This window comes from Patella vulgata, chromosome 4 (genome assembly GCF_932274485.2).
Source record: "Patella vulgata chromosome 4, xgPatVulg1.2, whole genome shotgun sequence".
Taxonomy (NCBI): Eukaryota; Metazoa; Mollusca; class Gastropoda; family Patellidae; genus Patella; species Patella vulgata.
The window spans coordinates 77,850,762-77,866,499 of NC_065882.2; the positions used below are offsets into that span (position 1 = coordinate 77,850,762).

The following is a 15,738-nucleotide window of genomic DNA, read 5'->3' on the forward strand; positions in this document are numbered from 1 at the left end:
TTGTGGGGTGTTTTTATTTTATGTGTATTATCTGGATTGACGAATAAAGAAAATTATTTACCCATTGATATCAATTCCTGCGATAAATTGTTTATATTGACGCAATCTGTACAGCTTAAAATCCATTAAAATCGATCAGTCTAAAATGAAATTATGTCTATCTATAAACTTCACTTTACTGGCTATTGATTTCGTGCCGCCGTCTTTGTTTATATTGTAATCGCCTGTCAGTGTCTAAACGATAACCCATGGCTATCCATGAACATCGACGGCACGATGTTATGAAACTTAATAAGTGTAAGAGAACCGCACTCCAATCCAAAAAAAACCCCCCAAACCTGCGAACAAGACAAACTACACAGACATTGCAACAAATATCAAATCAAGTGATTGAACCAAGGGACCGGAAGTAAGTGTCCAATGCGCTGTATAGAGTCCCGGGCCTGTAATAATACAATATCTAAGAACATTTTTCAGAACTTATTTTCGTTCATTTTAAATAAAGAAAATTTATACAGGTCTTCTTAGTACAGTCCATTTAGATTTTTTTCTTATTTTGGTTTTTAATTTATAATTTAAAACATTTTTTAATTAATGGCGTATATATATTTTTTCAAATTTCTTATGTTTTAGTTTCATTTAATGTCGGACTATATGACGTTTTTAAAATTTTCCATTCAGCTGCCATTTACAATTATTGATATTTGACGAAGAATGCTATTAAAGGTTTTGGTTACCACAACATGTTTACCGTTGTTAAATGTATTTATATTAAAGAAAATACACACAAAATAATTTATATGGAGAGAGAGAGAAGGAGAGAGAGAGAGAGAGATAGGGAGGGGGGGTAACGTCCCCTCGACACAAACTAGGTCATTTGGGGACTAACATGTGGTTCAATTTTATTTTAATAATTCGCTTGCGCGTAGGGGTCTTTAGAAGTACGTGGAAACCGGAAGACCCGGAGAAAACCCACGAGGTTGGACAAGCGACACTACTCCTTGTCACGTACAACCTGCGAAGCGAAACCACGCCAGTTGACTCAATGACAGACCTTATGATTGAACGCGCACGCGCTAACCATTCGACCATCCACCACCACCCTCTTAATTTATATAAAGAACCATCACTGGTTTGTAAACATAAAACACGACGTTTCGACAAGTGTTATTATTTTGCTTAGTCACTAAATGACGCTCTCGGTTTGTATCTATATTCTTTGAAATTTTGTTAAATCAAAATTTTTAACGCCGTGTTTTAAAGTGACATTTTGATATACAAGAACCCTTTTTAATGTTTTTACCCATTTTTGTTAATACTCCTTCATTCATAAGTAAATATTATACGTTAATTAAATCAACCTGTACTGGACGTTTAATTTGAAAAAAAACCAACAACAATAATATCTTAAATACAACAGTTCAAATTGGTATAAACACCGCGGACACCCATTGACAACCTTGTCGAATCTAGAACGTGTAGGGAGACATTTACGTGTTTAAGTAAGTTTTACTTTTCCCAAGCCTTACAGCCACACAAAGATGCGTATATTTTGTGTAATATTTCTGCTAAAAACTATGTATTTATTTATTCTTCAAAGGTTACAACATGACAACAATAAATATAGATATGTATATGAAATAAGAACAATGTGCTGCATTGTATGATTGAGAAAGTGACATGAGATGAGAACAGAGAAGTATGATAGGTATGGTGTCATGAAGAGAACAATATGTAAAGAAGAATATTTAATATTATATAATATATATGTGTTGATTAATGTACTCTGTAATCCTCTTTTCTAGGTAACAAATTTACCAGGATTTAAAGAGTTAGTTTTCACTGAATAAAATATATACCAGACGATCAAATTACACAATATATTACTTCAAATGGATTTTACGACTGAAAAACATAAACACATTTAAAAGATTACTAAAATTGATATTTTTCTTATTACAGCAGCTTAAACATAATATTAATGTTTAACCTAAACATATTTAAAAGATTACTAAAATTGATATTTTTATTAGAGCATGCTTAAACATATAAATGTTTAACGGTAACATGACTTTATGTGTATTTATATTATATTTAGGGATATATTAAGCTATGCAAATATCCCTTGCATTGTTCAGAATTACAAAATTTACAATCGTAATATTTTAAAAATCAAATAAGATCGGTCCTATATTATCTGTTAAACTGGAACCATATACATGAGCTTGTATTAAACTTTAATTAATATTGAAAGAAATGTGTGATTTATTTATTTTCAGTCAGTGACCGAAATCACGGTTTAACTAAATGTAGTTTTATATTTTTAACCTTTTATTGTGAGAAAATTTATCGATGAGTTGTTATTGTTTACACTACCGTTTGGGTTTAATGTCACAGTTAATTTACGAGTGACAACTCAGTGCTCCACCTACTATTGACTTAGGTCCGCCCCTACCTATTCATACAACCAATACCATTGACTGGTTTTGAACAATGGCACGAAGACTCTCATGGATTAGGCTGTTGGCGACAGGTAAGATTGTAAAAGAAGGCGGAGCTGGATTTCTGTGTCAGGTTAAAGATGTGTTGAGAAGCGAATGGGTAATAAAAGTTTGATTTACGAGTGAGAGCTTCAAAACTGACTATTATCACCGTCGCAATAAGGTGATACACATTGGACACTCATCATCCTTTTGCTGAGTATTAGTAAGGACACCCACGGATGCGGATCTCGTTAAAAACAACGTTTAACACTAGATCAGTGATATTTAACAGATATGCCGACATCTTAAATTCAGTATCGACACAGCGGTAGATGGTATTGCACACCTAATCTGTGAAGGGCTAATTATTTTATTAGTGTTTAAACAGCCGTTTAACAGATCTTCGCCACAGTTTTATATCATCAACTAACTATTTATCAACATTTACATTTCACTTAAAATCAGTTTCTGTTCCGATCCGGAGAAGCTGTTCTGTGGAATTTAAGTTAGATTGATCAATTGAGTTTACTTGTAGTACAGACTTTCTGACCATGAGTTCCTCGGACGAAGACAGAGGTAGGGCAGAAGGAGAAATGTCAAGCCCTGGTCATTCAGAACCTATCTTTATTAGAGCTTCGGATCGTTATCCAAGGACTCCAAAATGTGCTCGATGTCGAAATCATGGCGTTGTATCCGCTCTAAAAGGACATAAACGATATTGTAGATGGCGAGATTGTGTCTGTGCAAAATGTACATTGATCGCTGAACGACAAAGAGTAATGGCGGCACAAGTAGCCTTGAGGAGGCAGCAAGCTCAAGAAGAAAACGAAGCCAGGGAATTGGGGCTACTTTATGGCAATAATGGACTACTTCAATTCAATCCCGAAACAGTCGACATCTATCCAGACGCTAAGAAATACATGATGAACAAACCTACAGGTCACACTAATCAGGGTTCCACACCTTCTGCAACTGTTCCAAGCTCCCAAGATGAAGGTCACATGCATCATAGTAAGTAATTTTTATTAATTTTCCGTAATGTACTTCTCCACATTTTGACGCCCCCTCCTCCCCCATCATTACCCACCGACCGAATGTTGCTTACCACTAAAATACATTTTGTAGCACTAAGTTAAATTGTACATTACTAGTATTTTTTTTTTATTATGAAATTGGGTTTTACGTCAAAAATTTCTCAGGGACTGATCTAATGAAGTCGGAATATTTATGAAACGGGGTGATCTGTTAATTCTGAAAATGTTCAAACCATATTAAGAAAATAATATTTTGTCGCTTACTGAGGAATGTACGATTTGCCTGGGTAGCATATATTAAACTGGTATGCAGTCTAACGCAATACTGTTAATGAAATATACGTAGGCGTAATATACAATTATGCATAACGTAATCCTTGAGTAGCATTTAGCGATTGAACACATTAAAAAGAAATGAAATGAAATGGGGTTTAGCGTCCTACTGTTCTGCTCCGAACTGGGCTAATGAAGACGAACACATTAAAAAAACACAACACAATTTATATGGAAAACATTAATTGTTCACGTTCTTGAAAACGATAAGAGAATATTTGTCGAAACGTCGTGCTGTATAAATATGCTTGTTTTCCATATAAAGTATGTTGTGTTTTTTTATATGTAACGTTTAGAATATTTGAGTTATTGATAATACTATAAGATTTAATCATGGTTTTTTGTTGTCTTCCTAGAATTGTTTGATACACGTTGCTTAGTAATACATTAAATAATTGTTTATTTCTAATATTGTACTTTGTGTTAATATGTTTAATTATTAAATGTCTATTAAAGAATTTGTCCGGAAAAGGTTCATTGTCAGTTTTAGAAGTAACACTGGCCTGATTTGAATAAGTCAAAGTATTACTTATTATGTATCGTATAATTCATTTAAGTGAAATGATCATTTAAAATAAAATAAACTGGGTTTTAAGATACCAACTTTCTGCACATTTGTCACATACATTATATAGCTAAAATTGTTGTTTAAATTATGTTCTATAATCTTTAAATGACATTAATAGCGATTGAAAATAATATAACACAACACAGTTCTATTGAAAACAATCACTATATTATATTCACATGACGTTTCGACAAGATATCACTGGTTGTTATCAAGCATAAAAAAAAATTATGTGTTAAATTATGTTCTGTAATAATGAAAGAGTAAATAGATACCGAATACACACGTTGACTCTACTACGTGTATTATTATCTACTAATAATATCTATTAACAGGTCTTTATTACTACAACTTTGTGGTATATAGGTAGAAGTCTAATACTAGAGGACATAGTAGCAACCACAAATAAATAGTATTCATATCAGAGTTTAATATAGGAATACCCTAGGTTTTACTGTTGAAAAGAACATAACTAGTTGCAGACAAAAATCATTTCTTAACAGCTTGTATACATAGATTATTTGTAGAATCAATTAACTTAATATCCTGGTGCTTTATCAGACGTTTTATTAAGTATTTTAATTTGATACAATCAAAGCAGTTTGGTAGTTATTTAAATAAACGCCACGAAAAATATAACTGCGCCCAGTCAATTAGTAATAATCTGATTTTTTTTTTCATGCAAAATTACATTTTTTTTTCAACTATGTTAACTACCTCAAAAGCGAAGTTGCATGAGGAGTTTTAGAAATAGTAAGCACGTATTTCCTCGTTCACGATATTTGTCACTCCCCATAACTAATGAAGCGATGGTCTAAATATGGATTTCAGAAACCGAAGGCAACTGGCCCTAAGTTCACAAAGCATTCTAAGTTAACAATTTACTGAACTTTCAATCACTGTTTATAAGAAATATCTTTGATCCAGAAACAAAAAAACTTTGCACATAGTTTCTTATTGAAGTATTTGATAACTAAAACAACAAATTTTTTATAAAAGGTTATATTATTGTTAAAATAAGTTGAACAATTTTGAGTAAATTCTTAACTTTAGTGAGAATGCTTTGTGAACTTGGGGCCTGGTTTTGCATCTGGGCCAAAGGTCAACTGTAGAAATTGTATATTTGACGATCTGGTTTAATTATTGTGTACGTGATGGACTTTTGGAATTAGTATGTATGGTGTACTCATATAAAATCTTTTTTGAGATTAATTAACAAATGCCAATTAAGTTGCCTTAGTTTGGTTTGATTGTCTTGTTGCCCGTGTCCGCCATTTTGTACTGAAGACTACCGAAACAAGTTATAACCGATATTCCAACTGATTAAATGGAAATAGTAACAATCCTACATTTTTGCATTTGGTGTCATATATTATTTACACTTGAATACAATATATCTATACAATCAGAAAATAGGTAATTGATTTTTCACCATGTCGATTATTAAACTGACACTGTTTGTAAAACGTGTAGAAATAAAGTCACGATCGTCAAGAGGTGTCTTTACGCACTGTATAACTGAACCATGATTGATCAATTGAAAAATATTGTATACATGATGTGCAAGATCGATATCTATCTGTCAAACATGCATCCAAGTTCATATCGCAAACAGAGCTTTCCTAGATGCTTTACTAATATTTTGCATTTGGTACTAATGAGGAACCTTAGGACTCGACTAAGCCGCTGGTCATCCCCCCATCGTCTAACACTATCTGTCATACATGCATCGCAAACAGATCTTTCTTAAATGTTTTACTGATATTTTTCATTTGGTACTAATGATGAACCTTAGGACTCGGACTAAGCCGGTGGTCATCCTCCCATCGTCGAACACTTGTATAGGCTAAACTCTTGCGGTGGAGTAAGGTTATCTTTGCAAGACGATCTGTTATCACTCATCGTTTAAATAAATATCAATTGATCGTGACCAGACCCTGTATACGTATAGACCACGATGCGCCCTAAGCTAACCCGAAGACCCCTTCTCTCCTTATTTTAGGTATTTGTTTAAAGTGCATGTGGATAACCTTCCTAATGACTTGCGTACAAATTTGTATTTTTAAATACACCTTTGGAAATCCTGGAACGATGGTAGAAACTGTTAGCGATGTAGATAGCCCTCTTAAGGATTGACTCTTAAGAAGACTCTGGCCGCCCAAATCACCCTATAATCCCCCTGTACTATCGTATTGTCCATTTTGTGTGTAACTTGTAATATTAGCCGTAGTTTATAAGACAATATAAACAGTTATACCACCATATCTCACTTCATTTACCAGACGACACGGATTAAGCGCGAAAATTTGAGTGACGTCTTTTAACGACGTCTCGTGCTGTGGACAAAAGGATGTTATGTATACTTGATCCACGACAAACATACGGCTTCCATTCCCCTATTCACCATCGGTAACTTTATAACACTTATACAAGTTCAACTATCCCTAAAATTTGAATGAATAATTGAAAAATTAGAAAATTTGAATAACTGACACGACGGGTTGTATCTCTAAGCTGGTAGTTCGACTCCACTTAAAAGTGCCAACAAGCTGTAAACAATAACAGCATATTAATAGCGTGTATTATATTATGTACAGTGGAGTGGATACACGGAATTGATACATATTAACACATTATAACAACCCGTTATATCTGATACATCGTAAATAACGTGATAGCCATTGTTGCTTCTCTTATCTTTTACGCTTGTCATTTTTAATACGATCAACATGGCAAGTTTTCTATGCATTTTGTTTTTCTTAATCGGATATATCTTATAAATATAATAATCTTACCAACAAGGATGGATAAACCTTTGTACCGTGTAACTCGGTGACACATGTGGTTATGAAATTGGTTTTTATTTTCCGAGCAATCTTCCACTATTTAAATTCACCTCTAATATTATTATATGAAACGAGGGTTGGATGGCAGAATGGTTAGCGCGTGTGCGCTGTATCATAAGGTCTGTCATTGAGTCAACTGGCGTGCTTTCGATTCCCCGGTTGTATGTGGCAAGGAGTAGGGTCGCCTGTCCAACCTCGTGGGTTTTCTCCGGCTCCTCCGGTTTCCTGCCACTGCTAAAGACCCCTGCGCGCAAGCGAATTATTGAAATAAAATAATACCATGTGTTAATCCCGAAATGACTTAGTTTGCATGGAGTGGACGTTAAACCCATCCCTCTCTCTCTCTCTCACTCTCTCTCTCTCTATTTCTATTAGATGAAACATGTGTAAACCGGTTTTATTCTATTTAACAACAACAATCAGTGGCTATAATTATTTTTATCACTATTAATACTAGCATTTTTCGATACAATTGTAGGCCTAATTAAGATTCGAGGCTAGATTATATTCAGTAAATAATATTGTATCTGATTGTATAAATAATTTATCATTAAAACCAGGTGTAAAACAAGCACTGCTTAATTATTTTTTCAAATGCTCTTTGTTTACCACCAATGTGAAGTAATACCGGTATAACACCTAGCCAGTTGTGGCATCAAACGTTGTAGGGTAGCAGGTTTGTTTTGGTTTTTTTTATCTGGAACAGTAGTCAGTTGGATGGTAAATGGTCTTTAATAGTTTTGAAAGAGAATAATATGGCTGATAGTGTCACAAAGTAATTGTATTTCACATATTTTGCCTTTGAATCATTTATTCAAACCACCATTCTTGACTTTGTGGTTACATTATTGTGTTTAGACTGTTTTGCCTCTGAAGTCCCCGCCATATTGTATATAGCTCATTTGAAGCCGTCTTTATAATAACACATTCTACTTATGATCTTACAGAATACTTAATGTTATGATTTAACTCGTTTCTTTAAAAAAAAAACAACCCCCGCCCCCTACACCCCCACCCCCTCCTCTTTGGCATTATGAGTTATAATATTAAAACGTCAAGACCCGGCAGGCTGTTTAATATTAATAGAATGTATCGTGTAAAGAAACCACATTGTGTTCTTGAAGTATGAAATATTTCTATTAAATCACAGATCGCCTTCATTATCAGACATGTTAATAGGATGGTTAACGTTTATTTTAGGGTGTGTTTCATTAAGGGCTGTGATGAATATGTGTATAAAAGATACGTATATAACAATATATAAACGTAAATTATTCATAAAAGAGCGTTTTTTTCCGCTAGCAATTAAATATAATGCTGTATCACCAGGAAATAAAATTGTTAATAGTTACCATTAGTAATCTTTACATGTACTAGTGATTGTTAATAGTTACCATTATTAATATACCAAAACATGTACTAGTCATTGATATCCTGTTATTTTTATATCAATTGATCCGGATTTTGTCACGATTTATGAATACAATTAGACTAATTATTTGATAAAGATAATAATTTCAAGGTAGGATAGCCAGTCTAGACTATAAGTTGATATAACAAAACTGCGCATTTTAAAAAAAAAGATTTTTTTTTTTTATTTTTGTATGGGGGGGGGGGGGGACTTAGTTCTACACTTTTAGCTGAGCATGCTTACGTTTGTAACTGCCGTTTAATATATATATATATTTTTTTTTAATCCTTAAAAACGTTGAAACCTCTGAAATTATAAAACAAAATACCCTTTGGTGTAACAATAAATTTTGATTATTTTGAGGAAAACACCTTTAAAATATGATATTATAACGACAAAAAGTGCATACAAATAAAAACACGTACATACATAAAATGCATATGAATACGAAAACTTCACACACCGAAAACATATTTTATGAATGAAATGTTTTTTGTTTAATAAAATAGCAATTGTAGAATTAACACAATGCTTGTCTGTATATTTTACATGTTGACGTTAAAAAGTGGGGATTTGATATAAATGTGTAATATATCCATGCGTTGATGTCGTTTTAGGATCTATGAAACCATGTAAAACTTATTTGTATTACCCAAAGTATAAAGGGTCTTAAAGTTAATCCTTGTTGAAAACCATGTCTGTTAACAAAGTAGAAAATCTTTTGTTATCCCAAAAGCGTTTCTTCCAAGGACGTTTTTGACATGTAAGAGTTTCTGCTTGAAATCAAATTGAATTAGGCATAGAGAAGTCTCTGTATTATATACAATCACTTTACTAGTTAACGAAAAGCTCAATACTTATAACAATATATTTATAGTTAATGTTTATTTTATTCTATTTTTCTCTTAAACGTATAAAAGTAATAAAGTTTCCCTTGAGAAACTCTTTAAGTAGTGGGCATGTATAATGAAACTTATGTTATCAGCGGTAATCCGTAGTTCCTTTTTACCTGTAAATAGCCCCTTTGATCTGGCTTATTTTGGCATGTATAACACTCCCACCCCCTAATACCTCATAACTTAACGCCTTCCTATATCGTTTAAATTCGTGAGAAAATATATATATCTGAATAATTAATCATCTCGCTTCGGCTTTCTGTAAATAGATAGTGCACTGATGTAAAATGAAAATACATGAAGCGATTTTTTAAAAAAAAAAAAATTCCTAACACAGATATGTTTTTAAATTTACATACAGGTCTGTGTTCTGATTTCTTTGTTTGCTTTGTTTGCTATATACATTTCATATTCTAAATCAAAAATATGAATTTAATTCTATATTTAATAATTTACATTGTTAATATGATATTCAATTTACAAAGAACTCGCAATTATAGTAATTAATATATGACAGTTTTATATTGAATATAACCCGGATACAATTTAAATACAGCGCTTTGACCATGAAATATTTATTTGTATTCAATTTCGTTTGTAATTGTATGGTTTTCTATATTTGAACAATTGTAAATATCTGATACGTATTTCTTTAACATTCTAATTGAGGAGGCTGGCAAAACATATATAATAAATTTCAGTTTTGATTTGATCGGGGAACAGCAACAATGGATGGAGTTGCCACGGTACTTAAATATGTATGGGGTTCACAGTGGGTCGTCGCTCTGAGGGTTGGACGAGAAATTGAACAAGTACTGTTTTTGTGTTAAAGAATAAATAGCCGTGCAGGGTGACCAATCTGTTTGTAACCGAGATAAATGTCAGTCTCAAAACACAATAGAGATTCTAGCTTTTATATGATAAACACGAAAAGAATATCATTAAGGTTTTTTGTGTGACCTTTCATGCACATGCATTCATGACGATCACAGACAATACAATTTCAACATTCAATTCAAGCAGCCATTACTCTAGTAACAAAGCGCCTCTTTTTATTTCCTCTTGTTTGGTGAAAAAGGATTTGTTTCTTCCTCTTTAAAATGAAGAGCCGAAGTTTATCAAGAAGTGATATTACTCTTTATTCTATTTTTTTAGACTCGATTAACACCGCATGTCATTTTAAGTACATACCGGTGTTTAAGAGTGCTTTACCCTTTCCACTATCAGTAGGGTGTCCTTCAATAAGAGTTTGGTTGAATATTTATTAAAATATAAGAAATCTACTTGTCCGAGTTTGTCTTCTTCAACTCAATCTTAAAGAGTACAAAGGTTGAGTGTTAAAAATGACCTTGGATTCTACTATGAATGGTCAAGTACCATAGGTTGTCAGAGAAGACGACACTGTGATTTGTATCATAACTTCAGTTACTGATCCCAGTCACGATTGATGACGGGTCAAATTGGGTTTAAATTTATTCCTTTTAGTTATATTCGGGATATATCCACTTTGTTTAGGTCGATCTTTAATGTAACCTCAAAGGTGTCAAACTTCATTATGAGAAGGTCGTAACATTTTGTTTACTGGCATTCTACACGTTTTATTGACATGATATTAACCAACACGTTTTCGATTTCGTGTTCGAAACCTTGAAAATTTTATCTACATGGCGAGTTTTGGTTACCTGACGTGGATCAGCCGAATCAGCGTAGGATATCGAATACCTAGTTAATGGATATGTTGATCAATAATAAAGTATCATTTCTAATAACAAATAACTGTGAAAATATTGATGGCATTTTATTTTTCTGTGGCATTATGCTTGATTTACCTTGATCACACCGGGTTGTAAATCCTCGCAGTTGGCATCCGGGAGTTCATGGACGTTTGTTGATCTGTTTAGTGTGAGAAATTGTATCTAACCAAATCTTTTAAGACATATGTTTTATGTACATTGTATTTGTTATAATATATAAATACAGGTAAATTTCGTGTTATTGGTGTTTTAAATACATTCATCTGTGGGGAATATAACTATTTATTGGCCAACTTACCACTACGGGATACATAAAATATAACTCCTTTCCTTTAATGTATACATTTTTTTTATATTTGTGAAGATTTGTGGGAATATGAAATCTGCATTAGAATAAATAACTTATTGGCTGGCGGTTTTATGGTTATTAAAAATTACTGTAATGTATTTAAATTGTCTACTTTCAGTTTCCAAAAAAGCTCGTGTAGAACATGACCCTGAAGAATCCGGAAGTGGATGCTCATCACCAAATGTTGATTCCCGACCTGTGTCTCCTGAAACACACGAACGGCCCCGAACGGAAGACAGAACACCGTCTCCAAGCGGAAGTGTTTCGCCTAAAATGTCACCGGAACCGTCAAGAATTCCAATCAGTGACGAGGCCAAAAGAGACTTTTTAGCAAAATCTACCTACGAAGAACATTATCATGGTTTGGGACCAAAGCGTCAGCCTGTCGAAGTGCTATCGCGTGTTTTTCCTCATATGAATAGAAGTGTTTTACAGTTGATATTACAGGGCTGCGGCGGAGACACCGTTCAGGCTATAGAACAAATCTTGAACAACAAAAATGATCATACGACCACGTCTACCCCTAGTCAGGTTTCTCAAGCCCAGAGTGTCTTCCCACAATCTTACTTTACGTCACCACTCAACTCAAACGCCTTTAAATCAGCGTTTTCGCCGATAGGGGCGCCACCGACAGCTCATCTCAACTCAATTAGATACACTTATGGTGCTGGAGCGAGGGGTTTGGCGCTGACTATGCCTTATCCTCCAGTTCTGCCAGGTCTTACTATGGGTTCAGCTTATGGTTACAGCGGACTTTCTAATGGCAACAAGGCGTTTCATTACGCCATGTGTCCATGCTGTACAACTAAACCATATTCTCAGCAGTCTTCGGATAAAGGTACCCCATGTCTTAGTGATTAATTTCGTCTCAAATATTCTGACCGGATTATATGAATTTTATTATTAAAAATCGTAATTTTACATGATTATGACACTGAAACTGTATTAAGTCATCATATTTTTGTAAAAATAAAAAAAAGAGACGGTTCCTTCTAATCGTGATCTGTTTGTTTTAGGAAATTTCCAGGGATATAGAACTGATTTTTTAACAATTTCACCTCTTAATTGTTTGAAATAAAAATTACGCAGTTTATTTAACAGTTTTAAGAGTTGTAATTATAATAGTTATTTTTGGTTTGTTTTTAACAATTAATATGTAAGAGGTTGCAAAAAACACCACCTCATTTTCCACCAATCGGCGTACTTAAATACTTGGTCATAAGGAAGAAATTAATTCTAATTTAAGGAGATTGGAAATAATTCTTGGTTAATTTATTTATTGATCTGTATTCATTATGTAGATATAATATAAAATTTATCATTATGTATATTTATTATTTTTAAATAATGTGAAATATGTAAATATCGTTTTAAGTATTGTAGAAAAAAAACAACGTTTGAACATATTTTCTTTAACTGTTATTGTTATACATTGATGTTCGTTTTTAGTGCTCAATTAACGGATCCGAAATCCATTTGTGAAGGCTGAAAATATATTTAACAAATTTCTGTGCTTTGTATGCCTAACTTAAACCTTATAACCTATCTGAAATCCATTTGTGAAGGCTGGAAATGTAATTTGAATTTATAACTTATCTGAAATCCATTTGTGACGACTGGAAATGTATTTTAAATTTGTCTTTGCTTTGCTTTGTAATTTATCTGTAAGTGAAGGTTGGAAATATTTTTTGAATTTATAACTTATCTGAAATCCATTAGTGAAGGTTGGAAATATTTTTTGAATTTATAACTTATCTGAAATCCATTAGTGAAGATTGGAAATATGTTTTGAATTTATAACTTATCTGAAATTCATTAGTAAAGGTTGGAAATATTTTTTGAATTTATAACTTATCTGAAATCCATTAGTTAAGATTGGAAATATGTTTTGAATTTATAACTTATCTGAAATTCATTAGTAAAGGTTGGAAATATTTTTTGAATTTATAACTTATCTGAAATCCATTAGTTAAGATTGGAAATATGTTTTGAATTTATAACTTATCTGAAATTCATTTGTGAAGGTTGGAAATATATTTTCATTTTGACTTTGCTCTGTACGTTTAAGTCTTATATACATATTTTCCTAAAAAAATTCAATTTGATAAAAGTTTTCAGTGAACATATTGCTACTGAAATTATAATAAAATTATCTGCCCAAGCCCTCCCCCCACCCACCCACACCCACACACACACCCACACACACACACACTTAGTAGCAGTAGCATCAGCTTAGATTAGAATGGAAGACGTAGCGTAGATATATACTTAATGTCATCATAATATTATTGACCATTGAATAAATCATAATATTATTTAGCATATTACTGAAACCCAATCATAATATAAATCAAATACTTAGTTGTATTTGTAAAATTCGTGAGCTGCATAAAATACATTGTAATTATAAATCTTTTATTTCGTTTCAAGTAGTCTCAGTCCTGTTGTAACACAGTGACAGGTGTAAAATGCATACTTCTTGTCATTGTTTTAAATAATTATATATTCACCTTATATTATGTCGAGTAGCTTCCCCTCTTCGTACGCTCTGTTTATTGCTGATTGAATAATGCCATTTGTCTTCGTTCCCGTATCCCTGGTGTACAAGAAATTAAAGCCTCCTAAGGTCATTCTTTTCCAAACTACAATATTGTGAAAGTTGCATCTCTAAACTGAATATCGATTCAACAATAATCCAATTCCGTTCAGAATTGAAAATTCAGCATCTAATGTCTAACGGGCGTCATCCTTTAAGTTTAGCTGAATCGTTCAATGGGTCTTTTTCTAACTCGGAATAAATCAATACCGGGAAATTATCAACGATTGATATCTTGATTTTGTTTTTCTGGTTAATTGTTACATAATCAATGTGAGTAAATTTTACGAAGAATCCGAATGACGCACGGAGGCTTTAATTATGTACATAATTATTTTGTAAATAGAAATGTTCTTGAACATTGTTTGTAAATAATTGATGTAAATATGTTTACCTTTGAATGTTCCTCAGAAATAAAATTTTAAAATTTCAGAGATTTATTTGCTTTTTAAAAAAAATATATAAATGTAAAGAAAAATGATTTAAGGGGTGTGAATTTGAGAACAATCGTTACTTGGAACTAATCAAACATCACGAAAGATAAAGAAGAAATCAAACTTTATGGGACAGTTTGTAAAATCTGCTTGAAATCGTCCCCCATCATAATTATTATTAAAGAGCTATTATCACTTTCAACAAAAAAATAAATATTAATTTTATATAACATTCAAACCAATCCCGGATTGATTATCATATAGCACACTGTATGGCGTATGCCCGTCTTCATTAGCCCAGGTTAGGAGCAGAACAGTAGGACGTTAAACCCCATTTCATTTCATTTCATTTCACGAACGCACCAGAGTTTTTGAAAATCGCTGTACAACGGTAAAAAAATCTTTCAAAACTCATGTATAATCGGTGGATGGGTTCGATCTCCCTCTCTCTCTCCATTGCTGCACACAACCCAAACCGACCCCAAGCGATGAACTCCAACGCTCTATTGCGTTTTTAAAACTTCTCGCAATCCCAAAAATCTCCTATGTAGATGTACGATAGTGACGATCTTGATTTGATTGTCTTCGTACAAATTTCATTTATCTGGTAATGAAATATCAGTTGCATCAGTGAGGTGCAGTTCGACTGATGCACACTTCCATTCAGTTCATGGCTGTACATAAAACTACTTTACATAACAAAAGATAAGCATTGCTTTTGTTTGAATAAAACCTGAAAGAGAGAGAGAGAGAGAGAGAGAGAGAGAGAGATGGGGTTTAACTACCACTCGACACAAACTAGGTCATTTCTGGACTAACACATGGTTCAATTTTGTTTCAATAATTCGCTTGCGCGTGGGGGTATTTAGCAGTGGGAGGAAATCGGATGACCGGGAGAAATCCCACGAGGTTGGACAGAATAAAAAACTGAAACTGGGTTTAAATTAATTTGATTATTTGTTCATCTCGTATTTAAAAAGTTATGTGCTTAGATTTAGTAGTGAAATAATCGATTAGAAAAGACACTAACAATC

General features: G+C 33.0%; 1 protein-coding gene across 1 annotated transcript; it reads left to right on the forward strand.

The window, feature by feature from the left end:
• The first annotated feature begins 2,622 nt into the window (after positions 1–2,622).
• LOC126819370 (doublesex- and mab-3-related transcription factor A2) lies at positions 2,623–14,702 on the forward strand. Its single transcript, XM_050547379.1, has 2 exons — positions 2,623–3,494; positions 11,793–14,702. The coding sequence occupies exons 1-2, from the start codon at positions 3,035–3,037 to the stop codon at positions 12,533–12,535; spliced, it is 1,203 nt and encodes a 400-aa protein (XP_050403336.1). The 5' UTR covers positions 2,623–3,034; the 3' UTR covers positions 12,536–14,702.
• Positions 14,703–15,738: the final 1,036 nt, after the last annotated feature.

What these genes read in the sequence shown, in the direction of transcription:
- LOC126819370 (XM_050547379.1), top strand. Translation starts at nt 3,035, where the DNA reads ATGAGTTCCTCGGACGAAGACAGAGGTAGGGCAGAAGGAGAAATGTCA. An exon ending in TGAAGGTCACATGCATCATA is followed by an intron (nt 3,495 to 11,792) that starts GTAAGTAATTTT and finishes GTCTACTTTCAG; the next exon opens with TTTCCAAAAAAGCTCGTGTA.